The sequence below is a fragment of the Scyliorhinus torazame genome, chromosome 3 (assembly GCF_047496885.1).
Source record: "Scyliorhinus torazame isolate Kashiwa2021f chromosome 3, sScyTor2.1, whole genome shotgun sequence".
Classification (NCBI taxonomy): Eukaryota; Metazoa; Chordata; class Chondrichthyes; order Carcharhiniformes; family Scyliorhinidae; genus Scyliorhinus; species Scyliorhinus torazame.
In genome coordinates, this window is record NC_092709.1 from 229,554,642 (window position 1) to 229,581,268 (window position 26,627).

Consider the following 26,627-nt stretch of genomic DNA (forward strand, 5'->3'; position numbering starts at 1 on the left):
TGCTGTAATTGATCTAGGAAGAATAATTAGTACAATTCTTATTTTTCACTGTTACCATATGACTCCTGCTGAAAGCTTTTGCATGTTGGGTGATGAAGGAGGAATGGGGGAAAATGTCGGAAATGTACAGAGTACAAAACAAACTAGCAGTTTTGTTTTCTCGGCCCACACCATTCCTCAACAAATCGAATAGATAATATGCGTCATTATAGGCCTCTGTCTTTATAGCTGATAAGCCAGCTACAGAAAATATGCAAGAGCAGCCGAAGGTTGTTCACAGCTCTCTCTTTATTCCCTTCAATCTTCTTTCCCACAGCAGGGATGCTTTCATCTACCTTTTAATAAGGGCACACTATGATCGGGAACATACTGTGGTAATGAATCCATAAAGTTCGATTCCAGTTGGTTGCTTCACTGCCTTGCCTCCCAATTCTTTTGCACTGAATTACGATTGATCAAACAGTAAACTAAATTAAACTTCAAATCTATTGCCGAATTGAGTACTGTATAAATCTCTCTTGTAGAACGTGTAAGTGTTGTTAAAGGAGGTCCTGGAGAACAGGTCGAGGAGGAAGAACCTCTGGATTCTGGGTCTTCCCGAAGGAGTGGAGGGAGCTGATGCCGGGGCGTATGTGAGTACGATGCTCCATGCGCTGATGGGAGCGGAGGCCTCTCCGATCCCCCTGGAGCTGGAAGGGGCTCACCGGGTCCTGGCGAGGAGACCCAAGGCTGATGAGCCGTCAAGGGCGATAGTGGCAAGGTTCCATCGCTTCGCTCACAAAGAAAGTGTGCTGAGATGGGCCAAGAAGGTGCGGAGCAGTAGATGGGAGAACGCGGTGATCTGAGTTTACCAGGATTGGAGCGTGGACATGGCAAGGAGGAGAGCTGGCTTCAATCGGGCCAAGGCAGTGCTGCATAAAAAATGAGTCAGGTTCGGCATGCTGCAGCCTGCGCGACTGTGGGTCACTTATCGGGACCGACACCATTATTTTGAAACGCCAGAAGAGGCTTGGACCTTTATTCAGACGGAAAAACTGGACTCGAACTGAGGGGATGTGGTTGTGGGGGAAGATGTTGGTTGTATATGGGGTTGTAAATATGGGTAAAGAATAATTCATGGGTGGGATGATGGATGGGGATGTGGGTAGAGTTCTGGTTCAAATTCCTAAAATGTCCCTTTTTTTCTTTTCTGTAGACGAGATGATGATGATGGGGAATGTGGGCGTCGGTGCTGGAGGGAGGTGAGACTCGGGGATGAGGGAGCTGGGATAATGGCTGCAACAGGAGCTGCGCCACAGGGGGCGGGGCTGGTTCAGGAAAGCGCAGGCTTTTTCCGCGCCAAAAGGAGGGGGGGGGGGCGGGATGGAGGAAGGCAAGGAGGAGGAGAGACTCCCACACGGGGAGATCAACGGGAAGGCGGGGGAAGCCGGGGTCAGCAGAAATCAGCTGACTCTCGGAAGTAATATGGGGGGAGCAAAAGAGCTAGATGTGGATCGTGCGGGGTGGGGATGGGGATGGGGGGTGGATTCCAGGGTTGCTGCTGCACTGTCCGAGGGGGAACTGAAAATGGAAGAGGTGGTCGGGGCGGGGGTTCCCCGCCTGCGGGACTGGAGGGTGCGGGAGGCGCGAGCACGGACTGGCCTAAGATAGGAGATGGCTAGTCGGCCGGGGGGGGTGCTGGTTAACCCCCCAATCCAGCTGATCACGTGGAATGTGAGAGGCCTAAATGGGCCGGTTAAGAGGGCCCGAGTGTTCGCGCACCTAAAGGGACTGAAGGCAGACGTGCCCATGCTTCAGGAGACACATCTGAAGGTGGCAGACCAGGTCAGGTTAAGGAAGGGATGGGTGGGACAGGGGTTCTATTCGGGGCTGGATGCGAAGAATAGAGGGGTGGCAATACTGGTGGGAAAGCGGGTGTCGTTTGAGGCCAAGAATATAGTAGCGGATAAGGGAGGCCGATACGTGATGGTGAGCGGTAGGTTGCAGGGGACGGAGGTGGTACTGGTGAATGTATATGCCCCAAACTGGGACGATGCTGGATTCATGAAACGGATGTTGGGGCGTATTCCAGACTTGGAGGTAGGGAGCTTGATAATGCGTGGGGATTTTAGCACGGTGCTGGACCCAGCATTAGATCGTTCCAGATCCAGGACGGGGAAGAGGCCGGCTGCGGCCAAGGTGCTCAGGGGGTTTATGGACCAGATGGGGGGAGTAAATCCGTGGAGATTTGCCAGGCCTTTGGCCAGAGAATTTTCTTTTTTCTCCCACGTACATAAGGCCTACTCCCGGATAGATTTTCTTTGTTCTGGGCAGGGCATTGATCCCGAAGGTGGAGGGAACGGAGTATTCGGCCATAGTCATTTCAGACCACGCCCCACATTGGGTGGAGTTAGAGCTGGGGGAGGAGAGGGACCAACACCCGCTGTGGAGGTTGGATGTGGGACTGCTGGCAGACGAGGATGTGTGCGAGGGTGTATTGAAAGGTATCTGGAGGCCAACGACAACAGGGCGGTGCAGGTGGGAGTAGTATGGGAGGCGCTGAAGGCAGTGGTCAGGGGAGAGTTAATCTCCATCAGGGCTCATAGGGTGAAGAGAGAGGGCAGGGAAAGGGAGAGGTTAGTGGGGGAGATTTTAAGAGTGGACAGGAGATATGCAGAGGCCCCTGATGAGGGACTACTCTGGGAGAGGCGAAGTCTCCAGAAGGAGTTCGACCTGTTGACCACAGGGAAGGCGAAGGCACAGGGGGCGATATATGAATATGGGGAGAAGGCGAGCCGGATGCTGGCACGTCAGCTCCGTAAGAGGATGGCAGCGAGGGAAATAGGCGGAGTCAAAGATGGCAGGGGAACTACGGCCCGGAGTGCGGGGAAAGTGAATGAGGCTTTTAAGGCCTTTTACGAGGAACTGTATCGGTCCCAGCCCCCAGGGGGAAAAGAGGGGATGCGGCGATTCTTGGACCAATTGAGGTTCCCAAGGGTGTAGGAGCAGGAGGTGGCTGGTTTGGGGGCGCCAATTGGAGTGGAGGAGCTGGTTAAAGGACTGGGGAGCATGCAGGCAGGGAAGGCCCCGGGGCCGGATGGGTTCCCGGTGGAGTTTTATAGGAAATATGTAGACCTGTTAGCCCCGTTGCTGGTAAGGACCTTCAATGAAGCAAGGGAGGGGGGGGACCCTGGCCCCGATAATGTCGGAGGCGACGATCTCTTTGATCTTGAAGCGGGATAAGGGCCCACTGCAATGTGGGTCGTATCGACCGATCTCGCTCCTTAATGTAGATGCCAAGTTGCTGGCAAAAATGTTGGCCACGAGGATTGAGGACTGTGTCCCGGGGTGATTCACGAGGACCAGACGGGATTCGTAAAGGGTAGGCAGTTAAATACTAATGTGCGAAGGCTCCTAAATGTGATAATGATGCCATCGGTGGAGGGAGAAGCGGAGATAGTGACAGCCATGGACGCGGAGAAGGCCTTTGATCGGGTAGAGTGGGAGTATCTCTGGGAAGTGTTGAGGAGGTTTGGGTTTGGGGGAGGGTTTATTAGTTGGGTTAAGCTCCTGTATAAAGCCCCAGTGGCGAGTGTGGTCACGAACCAGCGGAGATCGGAGTATTTACGGCTGTATCGAGGGACGAGGCAGGGGTGCCCCTGTCCCCTCTGCTGTTTGCATTAGCAATTGAACCTTTGGCCATGGTGTTGAGGGAGTCGGGGAAATGGAAGGTGGTGGTTCGAGGGGGAGAGGAACATCGAGTGTCGCTGTACGCAGACGACCTGTTGCTGTATGTGACGGACCCAGTGGAGGGGATGGTGGAGGTAATGCAGATCCTACGGGAGTTTGGAAATTTTCCGGGCTATAAGCTCAATGTGGGAAGAGTGAGCTCTTTGTGATCATCCGGGGGACCAGGGAAGAGGGATAGACGACCTACCGTTGAGAAGGGCGGAAAGGAGCTTTCGATACTTGGGGATTCAGGTAGCTAGGAGCTGGGGGGCACTGCACAAACTTAATTTGACGCGGTTGTTGGAACAGATGGAGGAGGATTTTAAAAGGCGGGACATGTTGCCACTCTCGTTGGCGGGGAGGGTACAGTCGGTTAAAATGGTGGTCCTCTCGAGATTTATTTTTGTATTCCAATGCCTCCCAATTGTGATTACTAAGGCCTTCTTTAAGAGGGTAAGCAGGAGCATTATGGGATTTGTGTGGGCGAGCAAGACCTCGCGGGTCAGGAGGGGGTTCCTGCAGCGTAGCAGAGATAGAGGAGGGTTGGCGTTGCCGAATTTGGCTGGTTACTATTGGGCAGCCAACGTGGCAATGATCCGTAAGTGGGTGATGGAGGGAGAGGGGGCGGTGTGGAAGAGGTTGGAGATGGCGTCCTGCAAGGGAACGAGCCTGGGGGCGCTGGTGACGGCACCGCTGCCGCTCTCGCCGACGAGGTACACCACTAGCCCGGTGGTGGCGGCAACGCTAAAGATCAGGGGGCAGTGGAGACGGCACAGGGGTGCGACGGGAGCCTCAGTGTGGTCCACAATCAGAGACAACCATCGGTTTGTCCCAGGAAGGATGGACGGGGGGTTTCAGAGCTGGCATCGGGCAGGAATTAGAAGAATGGGGGACCTGTTCATTGACGGGACGTTTGCGAGCTTAGGGGCGCTGGAGGAGAAGTTTGGGCTACCCCTGGGAAACGCTTTCAGGTACATGCAAGTGAGGGCGTTTGTGAGGTGGCAGGTGAGGGAATTTTCGCTACTCCCAGCACAGGGGATTCAAGATAGGGTGATTTCGGGCATATGGGTCGGAGAGGGCAAGGTGTCGGCGATATACAATGAGATGAAAGAAGAGGGGGAGGCTTTGGTAGAGGAGCTGAAGGATAAATGGGAGGAGCAGTTGGGGGAGGAGATTGAGGAGGGGCTATGGGCTGATGCCCTAAGTAGGGTTAATTCCTCTTTCTCATATGCCAGGCTTAGCCTGATACAATTTAAAGTGGTTCATAGAGCGCATATGACGGGGGCGAGGCTGAGTAGGTTCTTTGGGGTGGAGGACAGATGTGGGAGGTGCTCAGGAAGTCCGGCGAACCATGTCCATATGTTTTGGTCATGCCCGGCACTGGAGGGGTTCTGGAGGGGAGTGGCGGGAACAATATCTAAGGTGGTGAAAGTCCGGGGGGCTAGCACTATTTGGAGTAGTGGACAAGCCGGGAGTGCAGGAGGTGAAAGAGGTGGGTATTCTGGCCTTTGCATCCCTAGTAGCCCGGCGAAGGATCTTGCTAATGTGGAAGGAGGCGAAGCCCCCCAGCGTGGAGGCCTGGATAAATGATATGGCAGGGTTCATCAAGTTAGAAAGGATAAAGTTTGCTTTGAGAGGGTCTGCGCAGGGGTTCTACAGGTGGTGGCAGCCATTCCTAGATCATCTCGCGGAGCGTTAGATGAAGGACGGACAGCAGCAACAGCAACCCAGGGGGTGGGAAGACATCGTTCGTGGGGGGGGGGGGTTAGGGGAGTTTCTCTGGGGGGGCATGTGAGCAAGAAAACACATGAATGATCCGGAAACTGACATGTACGGTAAGAATCCAATGTACAAAGTTCTGTATCGTATTGACTTGCCATGTTCATGTCTTGCCACGCAAGTTCTCTTTCTTTGCTTTGTTGCGGGGGGGGGGGGTTTGTTTGTAAGGTGGAAAATATTGTTGGAAAATTCCTAATAAAAACATTTTTTATTTTTTTTAAGTGTTAAAGGGATTTCCATATTTCTTTTGTGTATCTTCAACACGGTTTTAGGAGCTGGCACACATGTAAATATCATAATTAAAATGTAAAGTTATGCAGCGATTTTATTGTGGTTAGCAGCGGTACAAATGGTACTTGGCAATGATATTTTGGATCATGAAGTTAAATTGTAATTAGTGTAACCCTATTCAGAGACCCTGTGGCCTCACCTGAGTATAGTCTACCCAGATGAGGGGTTGGAGCTACGCCTTAAGCCAGAGATGGCTTGGGCATAAATACCCCAGCCAAGGTGTGGGCTGGGAGCGGGGAGATCATTCGGGAAGTTGGTGGTTGATAAATATATAAGGAAATAAATTAACTTTTTCCTACTGTTGTCGCTTCCAAGTGGTCGCTTTGCCTGAGACTTTACACTTACAATCGGGGTCAAGTGGAGTTGCAGGAGACGCCACTGCTCCGGACCAGACCCACCTTGGTTAGGCCTCAGGAGGTCTCGATTCAGGCACCAAGGATGCCATTTAGCGGTAGGCTGGAGGCATCCGACGCCGGGACTGGGGATTGGACCAGCATATTGAGCGAATGCGCTATTTATTTCAACTGAAAAGCGTTGTCAGGGACGACAGGCACACAATGACCCTCCTTGCAGTCTGTGGAGCAGAGACCTACAACTTCATAAGTTTGGCTTTTCCAGGCTCACCGACACCCGTCAGTTTACATATTTAGTTACCTTGGTAGGCAATCAGTTTGACCCGAAACCACCGACAATTGTGGCAGCCGTGTGTACCATCTGCAAGATGCACTGCAGTAACTCACCAAGTTCCTTAGACAGCATCGTCCAAAACCACGTCCACTATTATCTAGAAGGACAAGAGCAGCAGATTCCTGGGAAGCCCACCACCTCCAAGTCACTCACCATCCTGACTTGGAAATATATCGCCACTCCTTCTCTGTTGCTGGGGAAACATCCTGGAACGCCCTCCCTAACAGCATAGTGAATGAACCAATATCTGAAGGACTGCAGCGGTTCAAGAAAACAATTCATCATCACCTACTGTTGGGCTATAAATGCTGGCCTAAACAGCGATACCCACATCCCGTAAATGAATTTGCAAAAGCACTCCAGGACTGGACTAGGACCAAAGGTGACATTTCCCGGCAAGAGACGCCATACCTCCCCCATGCCAGAGACCCTTCAACATACGGGGTGAATGAACCCGTGCCAGGAGGGGCCGACGAACCGGGTGCCAGCGAGGAATCCGCCCGCCGCCACTACCCTGATGACCGTCCCAGAGGGTGGACACATTTTGTAGATGACCAGCTGGAGGGGGCCCCCCATCACCTTTACTGAATCTTGCCGCCACGGGTGACGCCCATCCAAGTGACAGTCTGGATCGATGGTTTCACAATGCAAATGGAGCTTGACACCTGAGCCACAGTTTCAGTGGTCAGCCGCCGTACTTCTGACCAAATCCGCTCAGACATGCGCGTTTTGGCGTTGCGAGTCACCGACGCTCGTCTGGCCACATACACGGGGGAACATTAGAGATCGCGGGCACTTCGGAGGTCCCCATGGAATATGGAGCACAGTCGGCAAACCTACCGTTGGTGACAGTGAAAGCTTGGGCTCAAATTTGCTGCGGCACGATTGGTTGAAACACCTCCGGCTGGACAGGCAGCAAGTGTGCCGCATGTACCCCGACGGGCACACGCAGTACAGGCACGTTTCCCAGGGGGTTTCCAAGAAGGACTCGTACCATCCGAGGGGCCTCCGCCAAGATCTCAGTGGACCCAGAGGCCTAACCCCATATTTTTGGGCCCGCCCATCCCCTATGCACTGAAACCAAATGGTGGCATCCGCCACATTCAGTGTTGGGCTCTGCTCTTGGCGGCATATGGGTACGTCTTGGAACATTGTCCAGGGACGAAAAGTCTGCATACAGATACCCTCAGCCGCCTCCCTCTGCCCACCAGTGTGCCAACGCCGAAAGCGTCAGATGAGTTGATCGCTGCTCTACGCATTATGGACTCTTTACCTGTGACAGCAGTCCAAGTGAAGGCATCACACAGACAGATCCAGAATTAGCCAGGATCCACCACATTGTGCTGTACGTGGCCCAGCATCGCGCCCTCCCAGAGGCGTTACATGCTTTTACCACAAGAGTGGACAAATTCAGCATGGTGGATTCCGTCCTAGAGTGGGGTTCCCGAGTGGTCATTCTCGAGCGCAGCCAGAGGGCAATCTTACAAAACCTCAGCAAATAACCGGGAGTCTCTCAAATGAAAACGTTGGCCCGAAGCTACGTGTGGTGGACCGGAATAGATGCAGAGGTCGAGAAGTTAGCAAAGTAATGCACACGGTGCCAGGAACATCAAAACCTCTCTCAGACAACTCCATTCACCCATGGGAATGGCCGGGCCGGCCATGGTCCCGCCTCCATGTGGATTTTGCAGAGCCTGTTCAAGGGGTGATGTATCTAATCATCATGGATGCACATTTCAAATGGATGTATGTTCACCAAATGACCTCGATGACATCGAGCCGCCACCGAGCGGCTCCGGCAATCCTTTAGTGTTCACAGACTCCCCGAGGTACTGGTACCAGACAATGGCACCGCCATAACAAGTTCACCGATTTTCTAAAACAAAATGGGATCCTTCATGTTCGAACCTTATCCTACCACCTGTCGTCCAATGGGTTGGCCGAACAAGCAGTGCAGACGTTTAAAGTCAGGATGCGGAAACAGACCTCGGTTTCTCCAGAAACCCGCCTCGCCCATTTTCTTTTTTTACTATAGGACCATACCGCATGTAACCACCAGGGTAACACCCAGGCTGCGCACGTGGTTGAGCCTCATTTCACCAGACATCGGAGAAAAGATCCGTGACCAACAGGAACAAAGTGGAACAAAACAAACCAGTCCATTCGGGTACTTCTAGCGCACAACGCCGTTTACGTCCGGATTTTCGCATGCGGAACATTGTGAATCCCGGTAGTAAAATGGCCCGGTCTCCCATTTGGTATGGGTACAGGGAAAGCACTCTAACTGACACGTGGACCACCTTTGAAGCTGGACTGTACAGGTGCCCGAAGACCGGCCGACGCCCCAAGGCTGGTACTGCCCCTTCCTTCAGAACAACCGCCGTTGATACCCAGCGAGGTGGCTGAGCTCCACGATTCAGAGATGCGGGGTAGACTCGTCCAACCCAGAGTCAGACACACAGACGTTACCCACAGAAGTCAAAATTGATCCGGTGTTGACCATAGGGCAAAGCACAGCGGAACCACCCAGATGTTCAGCCCAGAAATCACGCTTCCCGGCTCAATATACTCCACCGGAACAACGGACGCTGGATAGACAGCCCCGGTCAAAGATGGCAAAAGATCCGATCCCCCCCCCATATCATCGAAATGGAAGACGTATCGGACTTTGGGGGGAGCATTATAAACTTGCAGGAGGCCCAGGGATCTGCAACCTCAGAGTCCCTGTGGCCTCACCTGAGTATGATCTACCCAGATGAGAGGGGTGAAACTACCCCCTTAAACCAAAGACTGCTGAGACAGCAAACTAGAGGAACAGCAACTCGTATTCCCCCCCCCCCCCCATCTTATCCCCCCTTTCTTTACCTTTTCTCCCCTTTGCTTCCCCCTTCCCCTCTCTCCCACCCGTGCCTCCCCTCCCCACATCTACATCTGTCACAGCTTACCCTCTGATCTTAGTTTCTCTCCTGTTTGGCTTTTCACACCTTTTATTCTCTGTGGGGACTGCCATTAGCACTCTCTTGCCTTGGTTTATTTGGCTATGACTCATCTTTCATTCCCCCCCCCTACAGTATAAATATCTCCCACTTTCTATTTCTTTTAGCTTTGACAAAGGGTGATATGGACTCAATGTTTTACTCTTTTCTCTCACCACAGGTGCTGCCAGACCTGCTGAGATTTTCCAGCATTTTCTCTTTTGGTTTTGGGGCATAAATAGCCGGCCCAAGTGTGGGCCGGGTGCGGGAGACTCTTCAGGGAGTAGGAGCTGTAAAGAGATAAGGAAATAAATCTAACTTTTTCCTACAGTCGTCACTTCCCAGTCCATTGCCTGAGACTTTACAATAATATTCTTCTAAGTTTTCTTTTACGCTGACCGCAATCTTGTATTCCATACAAAATGTGCTATATTTATGCACAGACTTTAGCAATATTTTTTCCTGATTGGTTAAGAATTTGTATTAATAATTTAACGAAAGATTAATTATCTATTTTGCAGCCCGCTGAAGTGTTCAGCTTTGAAGGAACAGTCTATTGTCATCATATGTCACCAGTTGCAACCAAGCATTGCCTGATAGCTGGTTAGTATAATAGGTTGTTGGGTGCTGCAGGTACTGAGTATGCAATGTCAAACCTTTATCTAAAAATGTTCTAGTAATGGCTCACTTCTTGGAGCAATGCCATTGACCCCTACCATGGTGAAAGCCTTGATCTGGAATATATAAGGAAACAACTGGTAATGGACCAACTATGGTAGTTGAAGATTTCAACTTGCCAGGAATTGGTTATGATAATATGTCTACTGTGAGATTGTTGTTTTTCTTCCTGCAACTAGTGGTGTCCTTCATCTGTTCCCTTAGCAAGTTTTTACCTTGATCAGATCACTAGCCTGTCCCAAGAGGCTTCTAGTTTGAGGGATACCCAACTCCACCTCAAGCATGGCTCCCGCTCTTACTGCCTGCCATTGGCCCGTTGGAAGGATTTTGCAGTTTGATACTCAACTCCATGTTATAAACGTACCTTCCTTGGCCATCATTTTCTGTGTTTGGACTCTAACCCGGTGCTCTGACTCAGGTGGGGATGCTACCCATTGTGTCACAAGATCTCTACTGATAACGTAGGGGTAAGGGATTTCTAAAGTTAATGGAAAACTGAACAGACAATAAAGAGCGATGACCTTTTGGGTTTGATTGAGTGAGTAAAAGGAACGTATTTCACATCGCAACATTCTTGTGAATAAGACTTTAAGTAGCAGTGATTTCAACAAAATCACATTTGATATTTAACTGTTAAAGTGGTTGCCTCAGTAATTTTGTTGTAAAGGAGATAGAGGCAGCAGCTTGCAAAACAATTGCATAATTCAGCAAGAAACCGCAGAGTTGCTCTTACTGTCAACAGTGTACCACTGATGCAGCACCCGTGCAAGAAGTGCTCTCCTTAATGTGGCACAAATAAACGCAACCACATTCCTAAACATGCTTCCATGTGTGAAACACTTCCATTACGATCAAGATGACTTCAGGTTTGATTCGTCAATCTCAGTTGAGTTAGTCTATCTCAGCCAGATGCTGATTGCAACATTTAATTGGGCTGATGTCCCCAGGCCAAATGAGAAACAAAAGACTTGTACCACTCCACATCATTCGTGATTTCTGACAGTTAGTGTGTGTAGATGGAGAAAGGGCATTCACAACTTAATCAATCATTGACACTTATGGTCCCAGCTGATGAATACGGGTGCCAGTTGACAAAGGAGTGTAGGGTGCTGGTGTCTTTAAAACCATGAACAAATATGAAATGTTCAAACTGGAATCGAGGTGTTTTCATGCATTCTACTACCTGATCAATTTAATAATTGAAAACTATATCCATTTGGAGATGTATAGCCGAAAAGAAAATGTTGCCTTTATGTTAAGGAAGAAATTCAAAAGATAAAATGGTTTTAAAACAGTTACTATGAGCAGATATTTGGCCTTGATATAATATGTAACAATGCTAAAAATGTGATAATTTTCTTTTTTAAAAAGCCTAATGTTTTTTGTTTCAGTTGGTACCAGGAATCCTAAAGTGCAGCTTTGTGATCTTAAATCTGGATCATGCACCCACATTCTGCAGGGTAAGTGCGCACAGGAAGCCTGAACCGTACAAAAACAAAACTACTTTACAAAGATTTAAATTGGAGTTAATTGGGCAGCACAGGAGCACAGTGGTTAGCACTGTTGCTTCACAGCACCAGGGACCCGGGTTCGATTCCTAGCTTGGTTCACTGCCTGTGCGCAGCCTGATCATTCTCCCCGTGTCTGCATGGCTTTCCTCCGGGCACTCCGGTTTCCTCCCACAAAGTCACGAAAGACGTGCTTGTGAGGTGATTTGGGCTTTCTGAATTCTCCCTCTGTGTACCCGAACAGGTGCTGGAGTGTGGCGACTAGGGGATTTTCACAGTAACTTCATTGCAGTGTTGATGTAAGCCTACTTGTGACACTCATAAAGACCATTATTATGAAAGCTGCAACCATTGGCAATGAATACTGTGTCTGGTTTCAATGTGTTTTAAGTAATGACGATTGCCAGCAAGGCATGCCAAGAACAATAAAAGCACATAAATAAGGTTAAATATTATACTAAACACTTGCAATTATTTACTATTGACTCAATGCTCAATGTCACAGCCTGAGAAGTAAACGTATTACAATAATGGGAAGCAACATAAAATGACGACGATGGTGGAAGGTCATGTTTCCATTTATGTAGAATCTATTTAAGCTATTAGAAATTTTAAAGTATGAAGTTAATAAGTAAAGATAATGTAGTGGCTTTCTGTTATATGTTAGAATTGTAAAAGTGGCCGATGATCAAATTGATCAAATATACCAAAACAATCACTAGTTCTCAATTGAATGACTAGATGCAATGCCTTATTTATCTACTAGATGCCAACTGTTAGGGATAAATGGTTACCCATTGATCACCTATGCATGCTTCTTAATTTTCTTTACTTCGCCTATCCCCCTCAATCCCCAGGCCACAGAGGAGAGGTATTGTCAGTGAGATGGTCACCGCGCCATGAACACATCCTGGTAACAGCAAGGTAGTTTCTTTTTTATTAACCATGTATTTGTGATCTGACATATAAATGCATCTCTGGTATTTTGTGGGCGATTCCTTAACATTATCATGAATAATCTCTCAGATAACATGATCTCTTACCAACTTCCTTTGGCAAGTTTGTCCATCGCCTTCTCTCCTGAAGATTTTCCCTTGCGGCATGTTTCCGCAAGCAACTGCCCATTGGCCAGTAGCGGGATCTCCTGTTCCTGCTGCTGATGACGGTCTCCCGTTGTTTGCACCCTCTGCCGCCGGGGAACAGGCAGTTGGAGAATCACCATCGGTGCAAATGGAAGATTCCACCAGCGGGAACAGCTGGAAAATCCTACCCACTAAATTTAATTTTGTGTGTGGAATATTGTAAAATGGGTGATAGCAAAGTTTAATTGAAGTCAATAAAAATTGAAATAAAAATTTCTGGAACCTACTTCTTCTTTCAGCTGAGGAAGGAGCAGTGCTCCGAAAGCTTTGATTCGAAACAAACCTGTTGGACTTTAACTTAATATTGTAAGACTTCTTACTGTGCTCACCCCAGTCCAACGCCAGCATCTCCACATCATCTCCACATCAATAAAAATTGGCAGAGATGTAAAATGGGGTTCCCGATCGCTATCACTTGTTCTACACTATCGTATGAAGTCAAAATCAGCCCTTGTGTCTCACATGTCATACACCATCTGATATCTTGCCCACAAGACCATTATTCTTGAGTGCTTCTTGATGATGAATGTAAGCCAACATTATCATTGTGAAGGCACCAGAGCCAAACACTATCCTATCCTCCTCTGATATTCACAACAATGCATAGTTCAACAGTTGAAAATTAGAAGGAGGAACTCTTATCATTTGTCCCGTTTCCTTAAACAAGGAAACTGAGGCCAACAGCGATAAACCTTTTACCATCCTGGCTCATTTGGTTAACTCACAACAAACCAAAATATACACCTGGGACTTTCCTAGAAAGAGAAAGAATTTGCATTTATGTTGCTTGTTTCATGACTTCTGGCTGCCCTAAAGCATTTCACAGCCAGTGTAGCACTTTCGAAGTGTATTGGTGGATTGCTAATGTTGGCCAGGTTATCTTGACTGGGAGACTATATAATAGTCATTGCATATATTGCAGACTGAGGTTGAAAGATTTTTGGACACAAAGGAATCAAGGTATGTAGAAGTAGGCTGGAAAAGTGGAGTTGAAGAAGTAAAAACACAACCATGATTTTACTCAATGGCATTTCAGGCTCGAGGGGCTATGCCACCTACTGCGGCACAGTGGCACAGAAACTTTAACCTCCTGCTGCCTGATCTTTAGGCAACTATTATTAAATTGTGCCACGGGGAGGGATAAACGCAAGCCTTTGAGATGCTTGTGAAACATTTCTTGAGGCACTTGCCGAAACAACAATGTTGTCTCATTTACCTTGCAGTACTGCCTCTACAGTCATCTCTGGTACTAGTAGCCACATCATAAGGTTGATGCGTAATTAGATTATTAAACCAATTAGATTATTTACACTAGCCTAATTGTTCAGCAGCTAAATGCACCAAGTAATGTGACCTTGATCCTATATAAATTATTCTACATTTATCTGTACGAGAATAATTTGCTGAATTTCAATCCTTCTCCATAATTGATTGGTGGGTGAGGATGGCGGTGGATGTGGGCCGGAGTCTCCGGAGCGTCAGCGAGAAAATCCGGGGCGCAGCGGCCCGGACACCGGCGGCTCTCCCCGACATCTCCCCCCGCCTCGTCGCTGTGGGCAAGACCAAGTCGCCGGCCCTGCTGATCGAAGCTTACCGCCATGGCCAGCAGCACTTTGGGGAAAATTACGTGCAAGAGCTGGTCGAGAAAGCCTCTGACAGTCAGATTCTCTCCACTTGCCCCGACATCAAGTGGCACTTCACCGGGCATTTGCAAAAGAACAATGTCAACAAGCTGATGGTTGCCCCCAACCTGTTCATGATCGAGACCATCGACTCTATAAAACTAGCGGACAAGGTCGACCTGTCCTGGCAAAAGAAGAAAACTTCACAGAAGCTGAAGGTCATGGTACAAGTCAACACCAGTGAGGAGGACAGCAAGCACGGGCTGTCTGTGGAGGAGACGGTGGAGATGGTCAGGCACATCCTCACCAGCTGTCCCAACCTGGAGTTTGTTGGGCTGATGACCATAGGGCGATACGGCTACGACACGAGTCTGGGCCCCAATCCTGACTTCCAGGTACTCTCAGCACGCCGTGAGGAACTGTGCGATCAGTTAAACCTACCTCTACAATCGGTGGAACTCAGCATGGGGATGTCCACAGACTACGAGCACGCTATCGAAGTGGGGGCCACCAACGTGAGGGTCGGCAGCACCATATTTGGAGAACGGACGTACCCGGCCAAGCAGGGCTCGGACCAGAGCTCGGAGGTGGGTGAGCTGGCGGGAGTAACTGCAAAGGCGCTTTGACTCCGAAGCTGGAAAGAAGAGAGAGCATCTGGATCCTGATCGACTGTCTGCTGAAGTCACATCGGGATTGGGTCCTTTAATTGACCCACTCAGCGACCCGCGGAATCTTTAAATCATTTGTGCCAGAGGAATTTGCCTTTTTTCCTGCGATGTCTGTCGGATGTCAATGTAATTGTGTCGTTGCTGTCATCGGCCAGATGCAGAAGTTATATTACCAATCAAAGGTTAGAACTAATAAATTCACATTGATTCAGCGCAGTCAGAGACCATTCGGCCAGTTGTCTTTGCTGGCTCTGGAAGGGCTCGCCCATGAATCCTCTCTCTTGCCTTTTCTCACAGGCCCTTCTCTTTCCAATTCTCAGTCTGCTTCCAGCGCCCATTTGGGCAATTCTGTTCCAGATCACCGTCAGTCTGTGTCTCAGTAACTTTCCCTCTCCAAGGGAATACCGCATCTCCCTATTTCCTCAAGCCAGACAGCATCTTCCACCCCCATCGTGGCAGGTTGTGAATTTGAGTTCAGAGTGATTCCAAAAACACCCACCAAAGTTTCTAACGATGGTCTCAGTGACTATGAATCTGTCAGATTGTCCTGGAAACTGAGCCCATTGCCGAACTTCCTTGAGGAGAAGAGATCTGTTGTCTAACTGGGGTTGATGTGTGAGTCCACACCAGCACACGGCATAGCAAGCCGCCCCATTGTATCACCTTCCCCTTCTCAAGGGAACACTAGAGATGGGGAATGTATGTGGTTATCGCCCCAATGTCCTAATCGCAAAAGTGATTTTGGAAACAAAATCTTAGTCCCTCCGATTCTGACGACGCGTGAAGCATTGAGGAGGTCAGAGTGACAACTAGCACCAGTAAGAAGGACAGGGGTAGCGGGCAAGTTGGATTACCAGCTCCAAATCCCCCACCCAAATCGTGCGCCGTCCTGATTTGGAAATGTATCCGCCATTCTTTCAATGTCACCGGGTCAAAATCCTGGAACACCCCCCTGTTCCAGCACTGTGGGTGTGTCTGGAATCCCCCCCTGTTCCAGCACTGTGGGTGTGTCTGGAACCCCCCCCCCCCCTCCCTGTTCCAGCACTGTGAGTGTGCCTGGAACGCCCCCCCCCCCCGTTCCAGCAGTGTGGGTGTGCCTGGAACCCCCCCCTCCCTGTTCCAGCACTGTGGGTGTGCCTGGAACCCCCCCGCCCCTGTTCCAGCACTGTGGGTGTGCCTGGAACCGAATAGACTACAGAGCCCGAGGTGACAGCTCAGCATCACCTCAGCCAGCAGCTGGGGATGGGCCGTGCCCAGCAAACGTGGGAAGGCGGTGACATAGTGGTGACGACTCGGGACTCCTAAACCCAGAGGCCCAGGCCAATCCTCCTCGGACCCGAATTCAAATCCCAACCCCGGCAGCTGGTGCAATTCAAATTCACCCCTCTCTGCAATCCCTCTGCCCCCTCGCGTCTTTACAAAGCGCTGCTCGAAGCCTACACGTGGAGCTTGCTGTTGGTCACTTGTCCGAATATCCCCTTTCGTGGCTCCATATCGAGATTTAGCTAACTGTTCTTGTCAAACTCCTCGGGACGTTTTGCTCTGCTAACTGCTTTGTACAAATACAAGTTGAATAAATGAACTATTAATGTGAAAAAAAAAAAAATCCTTCTCCATAATTGTTTTCAGTCCGTCTGAATTCTCACCTTCACCCATGGGTATTAAACGGTTGGGGTGGATCATCCATCCATTATAGATCTGGAAGTCTGATCTGTTATGCCGGTTTACCGCCAGGCTGTGAAGATGAAAATTTCCCTTGATCATCTTTCTACTACTTACTTTCTCACGTTGCTGTGTGTCATTAACAAATATCTATTTAATATCATTCATAAATATTCTGAGTATGAGGGATCTCAGAGCAGATTAATTTTTTTCTCCAGGCAGAGAATAGCCAGTTCTCAGCACTCTCATCTCCTTCTCTTGTTGAGCAAATTCTCATTCATCCAGACAATTCTTGAGCTTTAATCTTCTCCAATAACATTAATGACTTTGTCAAAATCCATTTTCAAATCCAATTCCTCATTTTTGGTTTGCTGTTCATAACCTTGGTGTTACATCTGATCCCAAGTTTCCTATCACACCTCCACAAGTCACCAAGATAGTTTATTTCAACCTCTGGAGCATCACCCAACTTCATTCTTGCCTCAACCTATCTGTTGCTAAAACCCTCATCCCTGCCTTTGTTGTGCTTTGACTTGAGTATTCCAAGACTCTTCTCCTGTTTCCCATGTTCTACCCTCTGCAATCATTCAAAACTTTGCTGCCGGTAACCTTACTTCCACCATGTCACATTCATCCATCTTATTGTGCTCACTGATCTACATTGCCACCCTGTCAAGCAATGTTTTGATTTTTAAAATCTCATCCTTGTTTGCAAAGCATTCATGGCCTTGCTCCTCCCTATCTCTGTAATCTTCTTCAGCCGTTCAATCCCCCAGATCTCTGCACTCTGACCTGTTGAAATTCCCAATTTCTAACATTCCACTCTTCACTAATGTGCCTATAGCTGCCTAGGCATTAAGCCCTGGAACGTCTTCCTTCATCTCTGTACCCCTCTTTCTCCTTTTTTAAAAATATTTTTATTTGCCATATTTTCATAATTTTTGCCATACAAAAGAGAAACAGAAACAAAAAAAACCCAACAATATAAAAAGAAAATAGTCCCACCGCAAGCCCACCCCCCCCTCCCCCCTCAACATTCAACAGCAATCAACTCCCGAAAGTGCATAATAAACAAACCCCAAGAATTGAAGAACTCTTCATTCGCTCAGCTCAAACTTCACCTTCTCTCGGCTCAAAAAGTCCAGGAGGTCCCCCCGCCACACCGAGGCACAGTGTGGAGAGACTGACCTCCACCCCAACAGGACCCGCCTTCGAGCGATCAGCGAGGCGAAGGCTAAAACGTTTGCTCCCACACCCGGGCAACTCGGGCTGGTCCGACACCCCAAAAATGGCTTTCAGATGACTGGACTTCGCATCCATGTGAAAGACCCCTAAGATTGTGCTAAATACCTCCCGCCCAAAACCTTTCCAGCTTCGGGCAGGACCAAAACATATGAACGTGGTTTGCGGAACTCCTCCCACATTGCTCACAGACATCCTCCACCCCCTCAACCAGCCGGCTCATCCTCGATTTTGTGAGGTGCGCCCTATGCACGACATTCAACTCTATCAGCCCCAGCCTCGCTCACGAGGTTGAGGCATTTTCCCTCCGTAGCACCTCTCCCCACAGTCCCTCTTCCATCGCAGCTCCTCCCACTTCGCCTTAATACCCTCCATAAACACCTGTCCTTCTCCAGGATCCTCCCATATATCGCCGAAGCAACTCCAGCTCTCCCACTGACAGCACCGCCTCCAGCAACGAGTGGGCCGGCGCTAACGGGATGGTCAGGAAAACATTCCTTTCAAAATCACGAACCTGCAGGTACCTAAACCTTTCCCCCTGCATCAACCCGTACTTCTCCAAGCTTGCGAATGATTCCCCAAGAAACAAGTCTTTCAGTCGAGCGGCATGGTAGCATAATGGTTACCACAATTGCTTCACAGCCCCAGGGTCCCAGGTTCGATTCCCGGCTTCGGTCACTGTCTGTGCGGTGTCTGCACGTTCTCCCCATGTGTGCGTGGGTTTCCTCCGGGTGCTCCGGTTTCCTCCTCCAGTCCAAAGATGTGCAGGTTAGGTGGATTGGCCATGCTAAATTGTCCTTGGTGTCCAAAATTGCCCTTCGTGTTGGGTGGGGTAACTATGTTATGGGGATAGGGTGGTGGTGTGGGTTTGGGTAGGGTGCTCTTTCCAAGAGCCTGTGCAGACTCAATGGGCTGAATGGCCTCCTGCACTGTAAAAGTCTATGATTCTATGATTTCCTTGCTCCCCCTCTCGTCCCATCTCCGAAACCTCGCATCCATCCTCACCGGCTCAAATCCATGATTGCCCCAATAGGCATCCCCCCTGACCCGGCTCCCAGCCTGCCTCCAGATCTTCAAAGTAGCCACCACCACTGGACTCACCGAGTACTTTCCCAGAGCCATCGGGAGCGGTGCCGTTGGCAGCGCTCGCAACTCCGACCCCATACACAAGCACTCCTCCATCTTAACACATCGGGTCTCCCCCTCCTTGGTCCAGCCACGCATTTCTCCACATCCGCCGCCCAGTAGTAGTACAGTAAGTTTGGGATGCCTAGCCCCCCCGTCCCGTCCCGTCCCCCGCCTGTCATCCTCTGTCCATCCCCCCGATGAAGGATTTTGATAAAAAGACCAGCAGGCACTGGAATAGGAACAAAAATCACGGTTACGCATTCATTTTAACTGCTTGTACCCTACCCGCCAAAGACAGATGGAGGTGTCCCACCTTGCCAAATCGGCACTCACCCTCCCACCAAACTAGTACATTTATACCTTCAGATCCCACCCCAGTCTCAAGCCACCTGCACCCCAGGTACTATAGCATTGCCGTTACTACCTAAAACATTGCCGTTAGGCAAAATGGAAGCCCCCCCCACCCCCGCCCCTACTTCTGGCTGGGAGACCATGAAATACTCGCTCTTGCTGAGGTTCAATTTATACCGCAAGAACGTCTCAAATCTTTGAAGCAGCCCCATTATACTCGTGCCAACGTGCTTGGTTTGAAATGTGCAATAACAGATCAGCGGCATATACGGATACCCTATGCTCAGGGCAGCACGGTGGCGCAGTGGTTAGCCTGCTGCCTCACGGCGCCAAGGTCCCAAATTCGATCCCGGCTCTGGTTCACTGTCCGTGTGGAGTTTGCACATTCTCCCCATGTCTGTGTGGGTTTCAGCCCCACAACCCAAAGATGTGCAGGCTAGGTGGAATGGTCAACTAAATTGGCCCTTAATTGGAAAAATTGAATTGGACACTCTAAATTTATTTTTTTAAAAGGGTACCCTATGCTCCAATGCCCCCCCTACCACTATCCCCTTCCACTACGGTAACAGTGGTTAGCACTGTTGCTTGACAGCACCAGGGACCTGGATTTCAATCCCAGTTTGGGTCACTGTCTGTGCAGAGTCTGCACGTTCTCCCCGTGTCTGCGTGGGTTTCCTCCGGGTGCTCCGTTCCCTCCCACAACCCCAAAAGACGAGCTTGTTTGGTGAATTGGATATTCTGAATTCTCCCTCAGTGTACCCAAGCAGGAGGCGTAGTGTGGCGTCTCACAGTAACTTCATTGCAGTGTTAATGTAAGCGTACTTGTGACACTAATGAAGATTATTATTATTAAATTACCCTGGAAAGGCAAAGTATCTGAAAAATATGAACAACAGGTTAAGCAAGCCATTGCACGCTGCACCATGCAGTGGGAACACAAATGGTATTTTTCACTAACAGGATGCTGTGTCAGTCCAAAAGGCATTCTGCTCATCACATAATTGAGCAACAATGTGTATGAATTTTACCACCGGTGTAATGCCAGGTATGCAGGCTATACGTCCCAATGATTGGCTGATCGAATCAAACAGCGCATTCCTTTGCTTTCCTCTAATCACACTCACTGCTTCTAAAATATTTTTTGTTCACTTTTCTTCTTAGTGCTGATAGCAAAGTTAGGATCTGGGATGTACGGAAAGCTTCTGGGAGTTTAATTTTGCTTGATCAGCATAATGGTGAAATCGCAAAATCTTCTTCAGAGGCAGGTAATAAACTAGTAAAAAACTTTGCTTGTAAGACATTTGTTCCGTTTCCTGCAAGCCCTTTCTTGATAATCATTTTCCCGCCTCCAACCACATATCTGGGCTGGAGAGCAGACTGGTAAATATGGCCCATAACTTTCTGGTTTCCCAGCGTCATTCAAAGGGTACCCAGAGATGAGCTGGGAATCCCTCTAGAAAGTTATGGCAATTGTCCAGACACACTAACTTCTCCCGGATAATTGAACTGGGTTGGGAATCATCTGACAGAAGCGATTTAAATTGCTAACGTCCCTGATAGTTACACAAAGAGTTTTAACCTGATAGTTACTCTGAAAGAGTTAGAAGAAAAAAAATCACTTCCAACTGCAGAGTAATTATTTAAACACCCAGACCGAGTCTTGCATGGGACACACCACATATGCACTGTTGCTCGTTTTAGCCTTAGTTTAATTGCTCTAATTATGTCACCTTTGCTCTTGAGTCGCCAGGTATCTTTCTGATACCGCCATGTGGTTCAAGTCCGAGTAATGGTCAATAATCCAATACACCGCTTAGTAAGAGTTAAATCAACTCACATTTATTATATACATCAATCAATACTTATACATTAATTCTAATTCTAAGCTACTTCCTACAACTAACAGGCCAATACTTAACTTTGGAAATGGCCCACCCGGTCAGGGAAACGAATGGCCTTTCGTATGGGTTCTGAGCCTGCGGGATTCAAAGCTGGTACAGGTCGACAGTCAGGAGTGCCTATCTCGTGGCGAGCGTTGGAGTAAGACTTACGTTTTCAGCAGAAGGGTCTCCAAGGGTGCGAACAGGAGACAAAGGGAAGAGGGCAAGCGGGCCAGAGCTCGATTTGACCTTGGACTCTATTCTTATAGTCCCCAGGTGCCTCCCGCCTTTCGGGGTGGACCTTGTATCTGGTTCCAAGTGATTGGACTTGGTCCCAATCACTTGGTTCGATATTCTCCAATGCTGGAGCGATTCCTTGATCGAGGGGTGGTCGTTTACCTCTCTTTGTGTCAGCTCCTGCTGGCGCCGAAATGTCTGGGTCGGCTTTGTGTTACTAATTTGTAGCATATTGTTCCCGGGATTGCTACTTTATATGCAGATGGCTGATGCGTTATGTTGATGGCTGCAGGTATCGATTCGGTCTGGATTCCCCAGAGGCAAATACACAGTTTTACTTGCAGCTGTCTGTTTCCTGTTGGCTGATTTTCCCATCAGCCTCTTCCGTTCGCCATTTTAAATCGGGGTTTGGCCATTCTAATCGGGAGTTAGCCATTTTACATGGCTACATTCCCTCCTTGTGATCCTAACGTGAAGCGTGAAAGATCACATCATTTTTGTTATTTTCCATTCCCTGACCAGGGGGGACACCTCCTACATGGCCTCTGCACTGACCATAGCTATGCACAAAATATTTTAACTAACAATTCTAAGGGCGCTATGTCAGACAGGGACATGCATTACAAAACAATAAACTTGGAACCTCTAATTTATCCTTAGTATACTACACTCGCTAAACATTCCATTATCCTACCTTCCTCAATTATACAACAAAATCACAGCATTTCATACAGTCTTCCCTGGCTTGGCAGTCAAGCTCAGGATCATACAATTTTTTTTTGTTCATGAAAAAGTTTTTTACATCTCTTTATTTACAACAACAATAAACGCAAGTGAATGCACTTTATTATTTTATTATAGATCGCGGGGGTCAGGGGTCTGGTTGTAACCGAACATAGGGGATCTGATCCTATATACTGGGGTTCGAGCGCGGTAGGCTCTCCTCCATTTTCGTAGGCGCGTAGTCTGCACAATGCAGCAGAGTATCGCCAACGCTAATAGTGTTTCGATCACATAGGACAGGGAGTATCAGGTTATGAACCTGGCACACCAAGAAGATGTAGTGTCGCTGGTGACTGGGCTCTGGGTACTGCGGGGCAGTGAAACATTAACGGCTGGGGGGTTTGAAGTCATGGGGTTCGCGGTCATGCGCAACCAAATGTTCATTATCACAAGGGTGATCCACTTGAAGGAAGTCCTCATGGCTGTTCTCTTTGCTGTTCTTTCTTTATTTTCTCCGGTCTCGGAGCTTCTAGAGTTCTGTAGAAACAAGCATAGTGTCTGTAACTATCTTTATTTAATATCTGGTATGCTAGTGTGTCTGTCCTTTGGTGCCAATTATTCCCTTTATAATTGGTCACTATGTGTGACTCCCTCATTTTTTTTCAAAAACAAATTTTAGGACACGGCATACTTCCCAATCATGAACCAGTGCTGATTTACCGTCCAAATGTTCCAGGATGTAAATAGCAGATGGCCGGCAATCTAACGGTTACCTAAACAAACAAAACTTTTTGAAATTAAAATGCCAAATGAGGTGCGTATTGGCCGCGACGGTTAAGATTTGGATGGAGTCCCCGGGTAGGACGGCTACCAATGCCGTATCTCTCCTACCCGAGCGTGATTGACCAGCAGGGGTGTTCCCAGGCAGGGCGGGTCTCGAGCCGTTTCTCCACTGCCTGAGCAACCGACAAGAACAGGCAAAAATGTAGTCATCGTGGTGGGGCTGCCGTAGTGGTTCTATCCTTCGAACCAGAAGGGCAGTTACGAGCGGGCGTCTGATACCCGAACAAGTGTCAGCTGAAAATCTAGTTCCTCTGAACAAGCGTGTGGCAATGGTGGGTCTCTAAAGGCAAGTCCTCAGAGGTTTTGGCGAATGGGCGTGTGGCAGTGAGAAAAATTCTCCTGTCGGACATACAACATGTAACAAACTGACAAACATAAAACATTCTGCAGGTTCCATCAGAAAGGACAACACTTCTCCCAAGCGGTTCCTTTAAAACATCATCTGGACACCTCAGTTCTCGGTTGCGAACAGGGTCGCAAAGGGGTTGGCGGTTTGGGAGTCAGACCCAAGGTCGTCCTCTTCTCCCGGGTGCCAAACTCTGGAGTGGATTAGGGCTGAAAGGGCTGGATGTGTGAGTTGGGGTTGCTCTCGTCGTTGCGGACGAGTCGGTATGAGTTGTCACGGTGCCGGTAATTGGTGTCTAGTTGTGTGGGGACAAAATCGGGGTCATCAGTGTGGTTCGGTGGTGGGGTTTGTTCAGAAAAGTGATCAGGAAGGGATCACTTGGATCGTAGTCGGAGTCGCTGGGCGTGGGTCCGGTTGCATGGGGATTGTAGGGAGGCGTGCTGTGGCCATCGTCTGAGTCACAGTCGCTGTCTCTGCTGCTGCAGTCTGTGGGCGTTCCGGGGCGGAGTGTATATTTCTGGTGTGGAGTCAAGGTCGAGTCCGTGGCTGAGCTGGACGTGGTGGGGGTTGTTAGGGTTACGTTGGCTGTGGGCGGGTGTGGGGTGCTGCGTCGAGCATGACGTGGTGTGCGTGGTTCGACTGTGTTCCATAAACCTTCAGCTGGTTAATATGAAACCACGCAGTCTTACCGTTGGGGTACTTTATTTTGTAAACGGATGGGCTTACTTTATCCGCAATGGAATACGGACCCGAGTATTTAGGTGACAGGAATGTGCTGGGGTTATATACAGACAGCATGACTTGCTGTCCGATATCGTACTCAGCCGCATGCACTGTCTTGTCGAAACTAGCCTTGCTCTGTTTCTTTTTGGTGCCCAATTTTACTGCGGCTGCTAACTGAGCCGTTTTAACATTTGCAACTAATTGTTCCACGGCTTTCTCGTGTGTGAGGGCCGTTACTTCGGGACTGGTCAGGTCTAAACCTAACCAGTATTCTGAGCCTTTCATGGGGCGTCATGTTCATGAGAGTGTGTGGGGTGTAACCTGTGGATGTAGAAATAGTGTTACGCAAAACCATCAGCGCAAAAGGGAGGACTGAGTCCCAAGTGGTGTTGGTCTGCTGGACCATTTTTCTGAGGGTGGTTTTTAGGGTCCGATTCATGCGCTCCACGATACCACTCGACTGTGGGTGGTAATCAATGTGGAATTTTTGGCTGATGCCAAATATCGTGAGGACGTTCTGCATGACACGTCCCGTAAAATGGGAACCTTGGTCAGATTCAATGCTGCGGGGGAGTCCCCAACTTGTAAAGAAGTGGTGGGTTAGAATCTTGGCTGTGGTTTTTGCAGTGTTTGTGCGGGCTGGAAATGCTTCCACCCATTTTGTAAATGTGTCTATGACCATAAGTACATATTTATAGCCATTCCTGCAAGGGAGCAATGGATCTATAAAATCAATCTGGAGGTTAGTCCAGGGGCCATTAACTGGTCGGGTGTGGCTGAGTTGGGCCTTTTTGGCATATCTGTCGGGGTTATTCTGCGTACAGATAAGACAATTTTCTATGTAATGGCTTACATCTTCCTTTAAATTTGGCCACCAACAAAGCTGCTTGAGATGGGCTGTAGTGGGATCGATTCCCTGATGTCCATGACCGTCATGGAACAAACAAATCAATTGGTTCCTGTCCTGTTCAGGAACCACATAAAGGGTGTCCTTTAACACCACACCGTGTCTTCCGGGTGCGGCGATGACCAGCTAAGTCGCACGTTTCGGCAGCTCCCGGTGGAACGGACTTTTGGGCTCTTAATAGGAGCCCCAACGGATTTAAACGGCCAAAAACACTGTGCGGTAAACCAGAAGGGAATCCCCCCGGACACGCATGGATAAGGGAGAGGATAGCGGCCGGATTGCGGAGGATCCTCTGGAGCAGCGGCAAGGAAGGCAAGCTCAAAGCAAGATGGCGTCGGAAGGTGGCCGTTTGTTATGGGGCCCGGACCAACAAGAGTTCCTGCGGCGCTGTGTGGAAGAACTGAAAAAGGAGTTGAAGAAGGAGCTGTTGGCCCCGATATTACAGGCGATTGAAGGGCTAAAGGAGGAGCAGAAGACCCAAGAGCAGGAGCTTCGGGTCGTGAAGGCAAAGGCTTCTGAAAATGAAGACGAAATACATGGCCTGGTGGTGAAGACAGAGATGCATGAGACACAACACAAAAGGTGTGTGGAAAGGCTGGAGGTGCTGGAGAATAATGCGAGGAGGAAGAATTTAAGGATTCTTGGTCTTCCCGATGGGGCGGACGTCGGGACATATGTGAGCACGATGCTTCACTCGCTAATGGGATCGGAGGCCTCGACGGGCCCTTTGGAAGTGGAGGGAGCTTATCAAGTTTTGGCGCGAAGACCGAGGGCTGGAGAAATACCTTGAGCTATAGTGGTGAGGTTTCTCCGCTATAATGACAGAGAGACGTTCCTCAGATGGGCGAAGAAAACTCGGAGCTGTAGGTTGGAGTGCGGAGGTGGCGAGAAGGAGGGCAAGTTTTAATCGGGCTAAGGCGGTGCTTCACAAAAAGAAGATCCAGTTTGGAATGTTACAACCGGCGAGATTGTGGGTCACACACCAAGGGAAGCACCACTACTTTGAGAAGGCAGAAGAGGCGTGGACATTCATTGTGGACGAGAAGCTGGAATAGTCTGGCGAGAGAAAGAACTTTTGGGACAAAGTGGTGGGGTGATTATGTGGGGTGAGGAAAAAGGGGGGTGGGGGGATGATTTCTCAATTTGTTAATCTTGCGATCCTGTAACTTTTCTCTCTTCCCCATGTTTGGGGGGGGGGGGGGGGTGCGGGGGGAGTATGAGGCACTGTGGGCGCCGGTCATTAGGGGCGGGGCCGAGTGGGAAACGCGGGCTTTGTTCCCGCGCTATGGTAATTATGGCGGGAACAGGGACGCAGGAAGGAGGGGGCCTCGCACAGTGGGGGCCGAGGACAAGGGGGGAAGCCGAGGTCAGCCAGAGTTCGCTGACTTCTGGGAGCAACATGGGGGGTGCAACTACGCTAGAAAGGGATCTAGCGGAGGGGGGGGTTAACTGGGTTGCTGCTGCTAAGGAGAAGGGGGAGCTGTTATGGGGTGGGGTGGTCGAGGCGGGAGGGCGCCGTTGGGGGGG

General features: G+C 49.3%; 2 protein-coding genes across 2 annotated transcripts in view; both read left to right on the top strand.

Annotated features, from left to right (window-relative positions):
- The window catches only part of ercc8 (excision repair cross-complementation group 8), a 96,344-nt gene that overhangs the window by 25,010 nt on the left and 44,707 nt on the right, over positions 1 to 26,627 (top strand). Inside the window, exons 5-8 of the mRNA XM_072496977.1 lie at positions 9,962 to 10,043; positions 11,510 to 11,578; positions 12,484 to 12,550; positions 20,603 to 20,706. Coding sequence (XP_072353078.1) covers positions 9,962 to 10,043; positions 11,510 to 11,578; positions 12,484 to 12,550; positions 20,603 to 20,706 — 322 coding nt within the window. The remainder of the gene's footprint in view (positions 1 to 9,961; positions 10,044 to 11,509; positions 11,579 to 12,483; positions 12,551 to 20,602; positions 20,707 to 26,627) is intronic.
- On the top strand, positions 14,202 to 15,274 carry plpbp (pyridoxal phosphate binding protein). Its single transcript, XM_072496976.1, has one exon. It carries the CDS (start codon positions 14,213 to 14,215, stop codon positions 15,014 to 15,016), a length of 804 nt encoding a protein of 267 aa, XP_072353077.1. The 5' UTR covers positions 14,202 to 14,212; the 3' UTR covers positions 15,017 to 15,274.

Coding starts and splice junctions, on each gene's coding strand:
- plpbp (XM_072496976.1), top strand. CDS start 14,213: ATGGCGGTGGATGTGGGCCGGAGTCTCCGGAGCGTCAGCGAGAAAATC.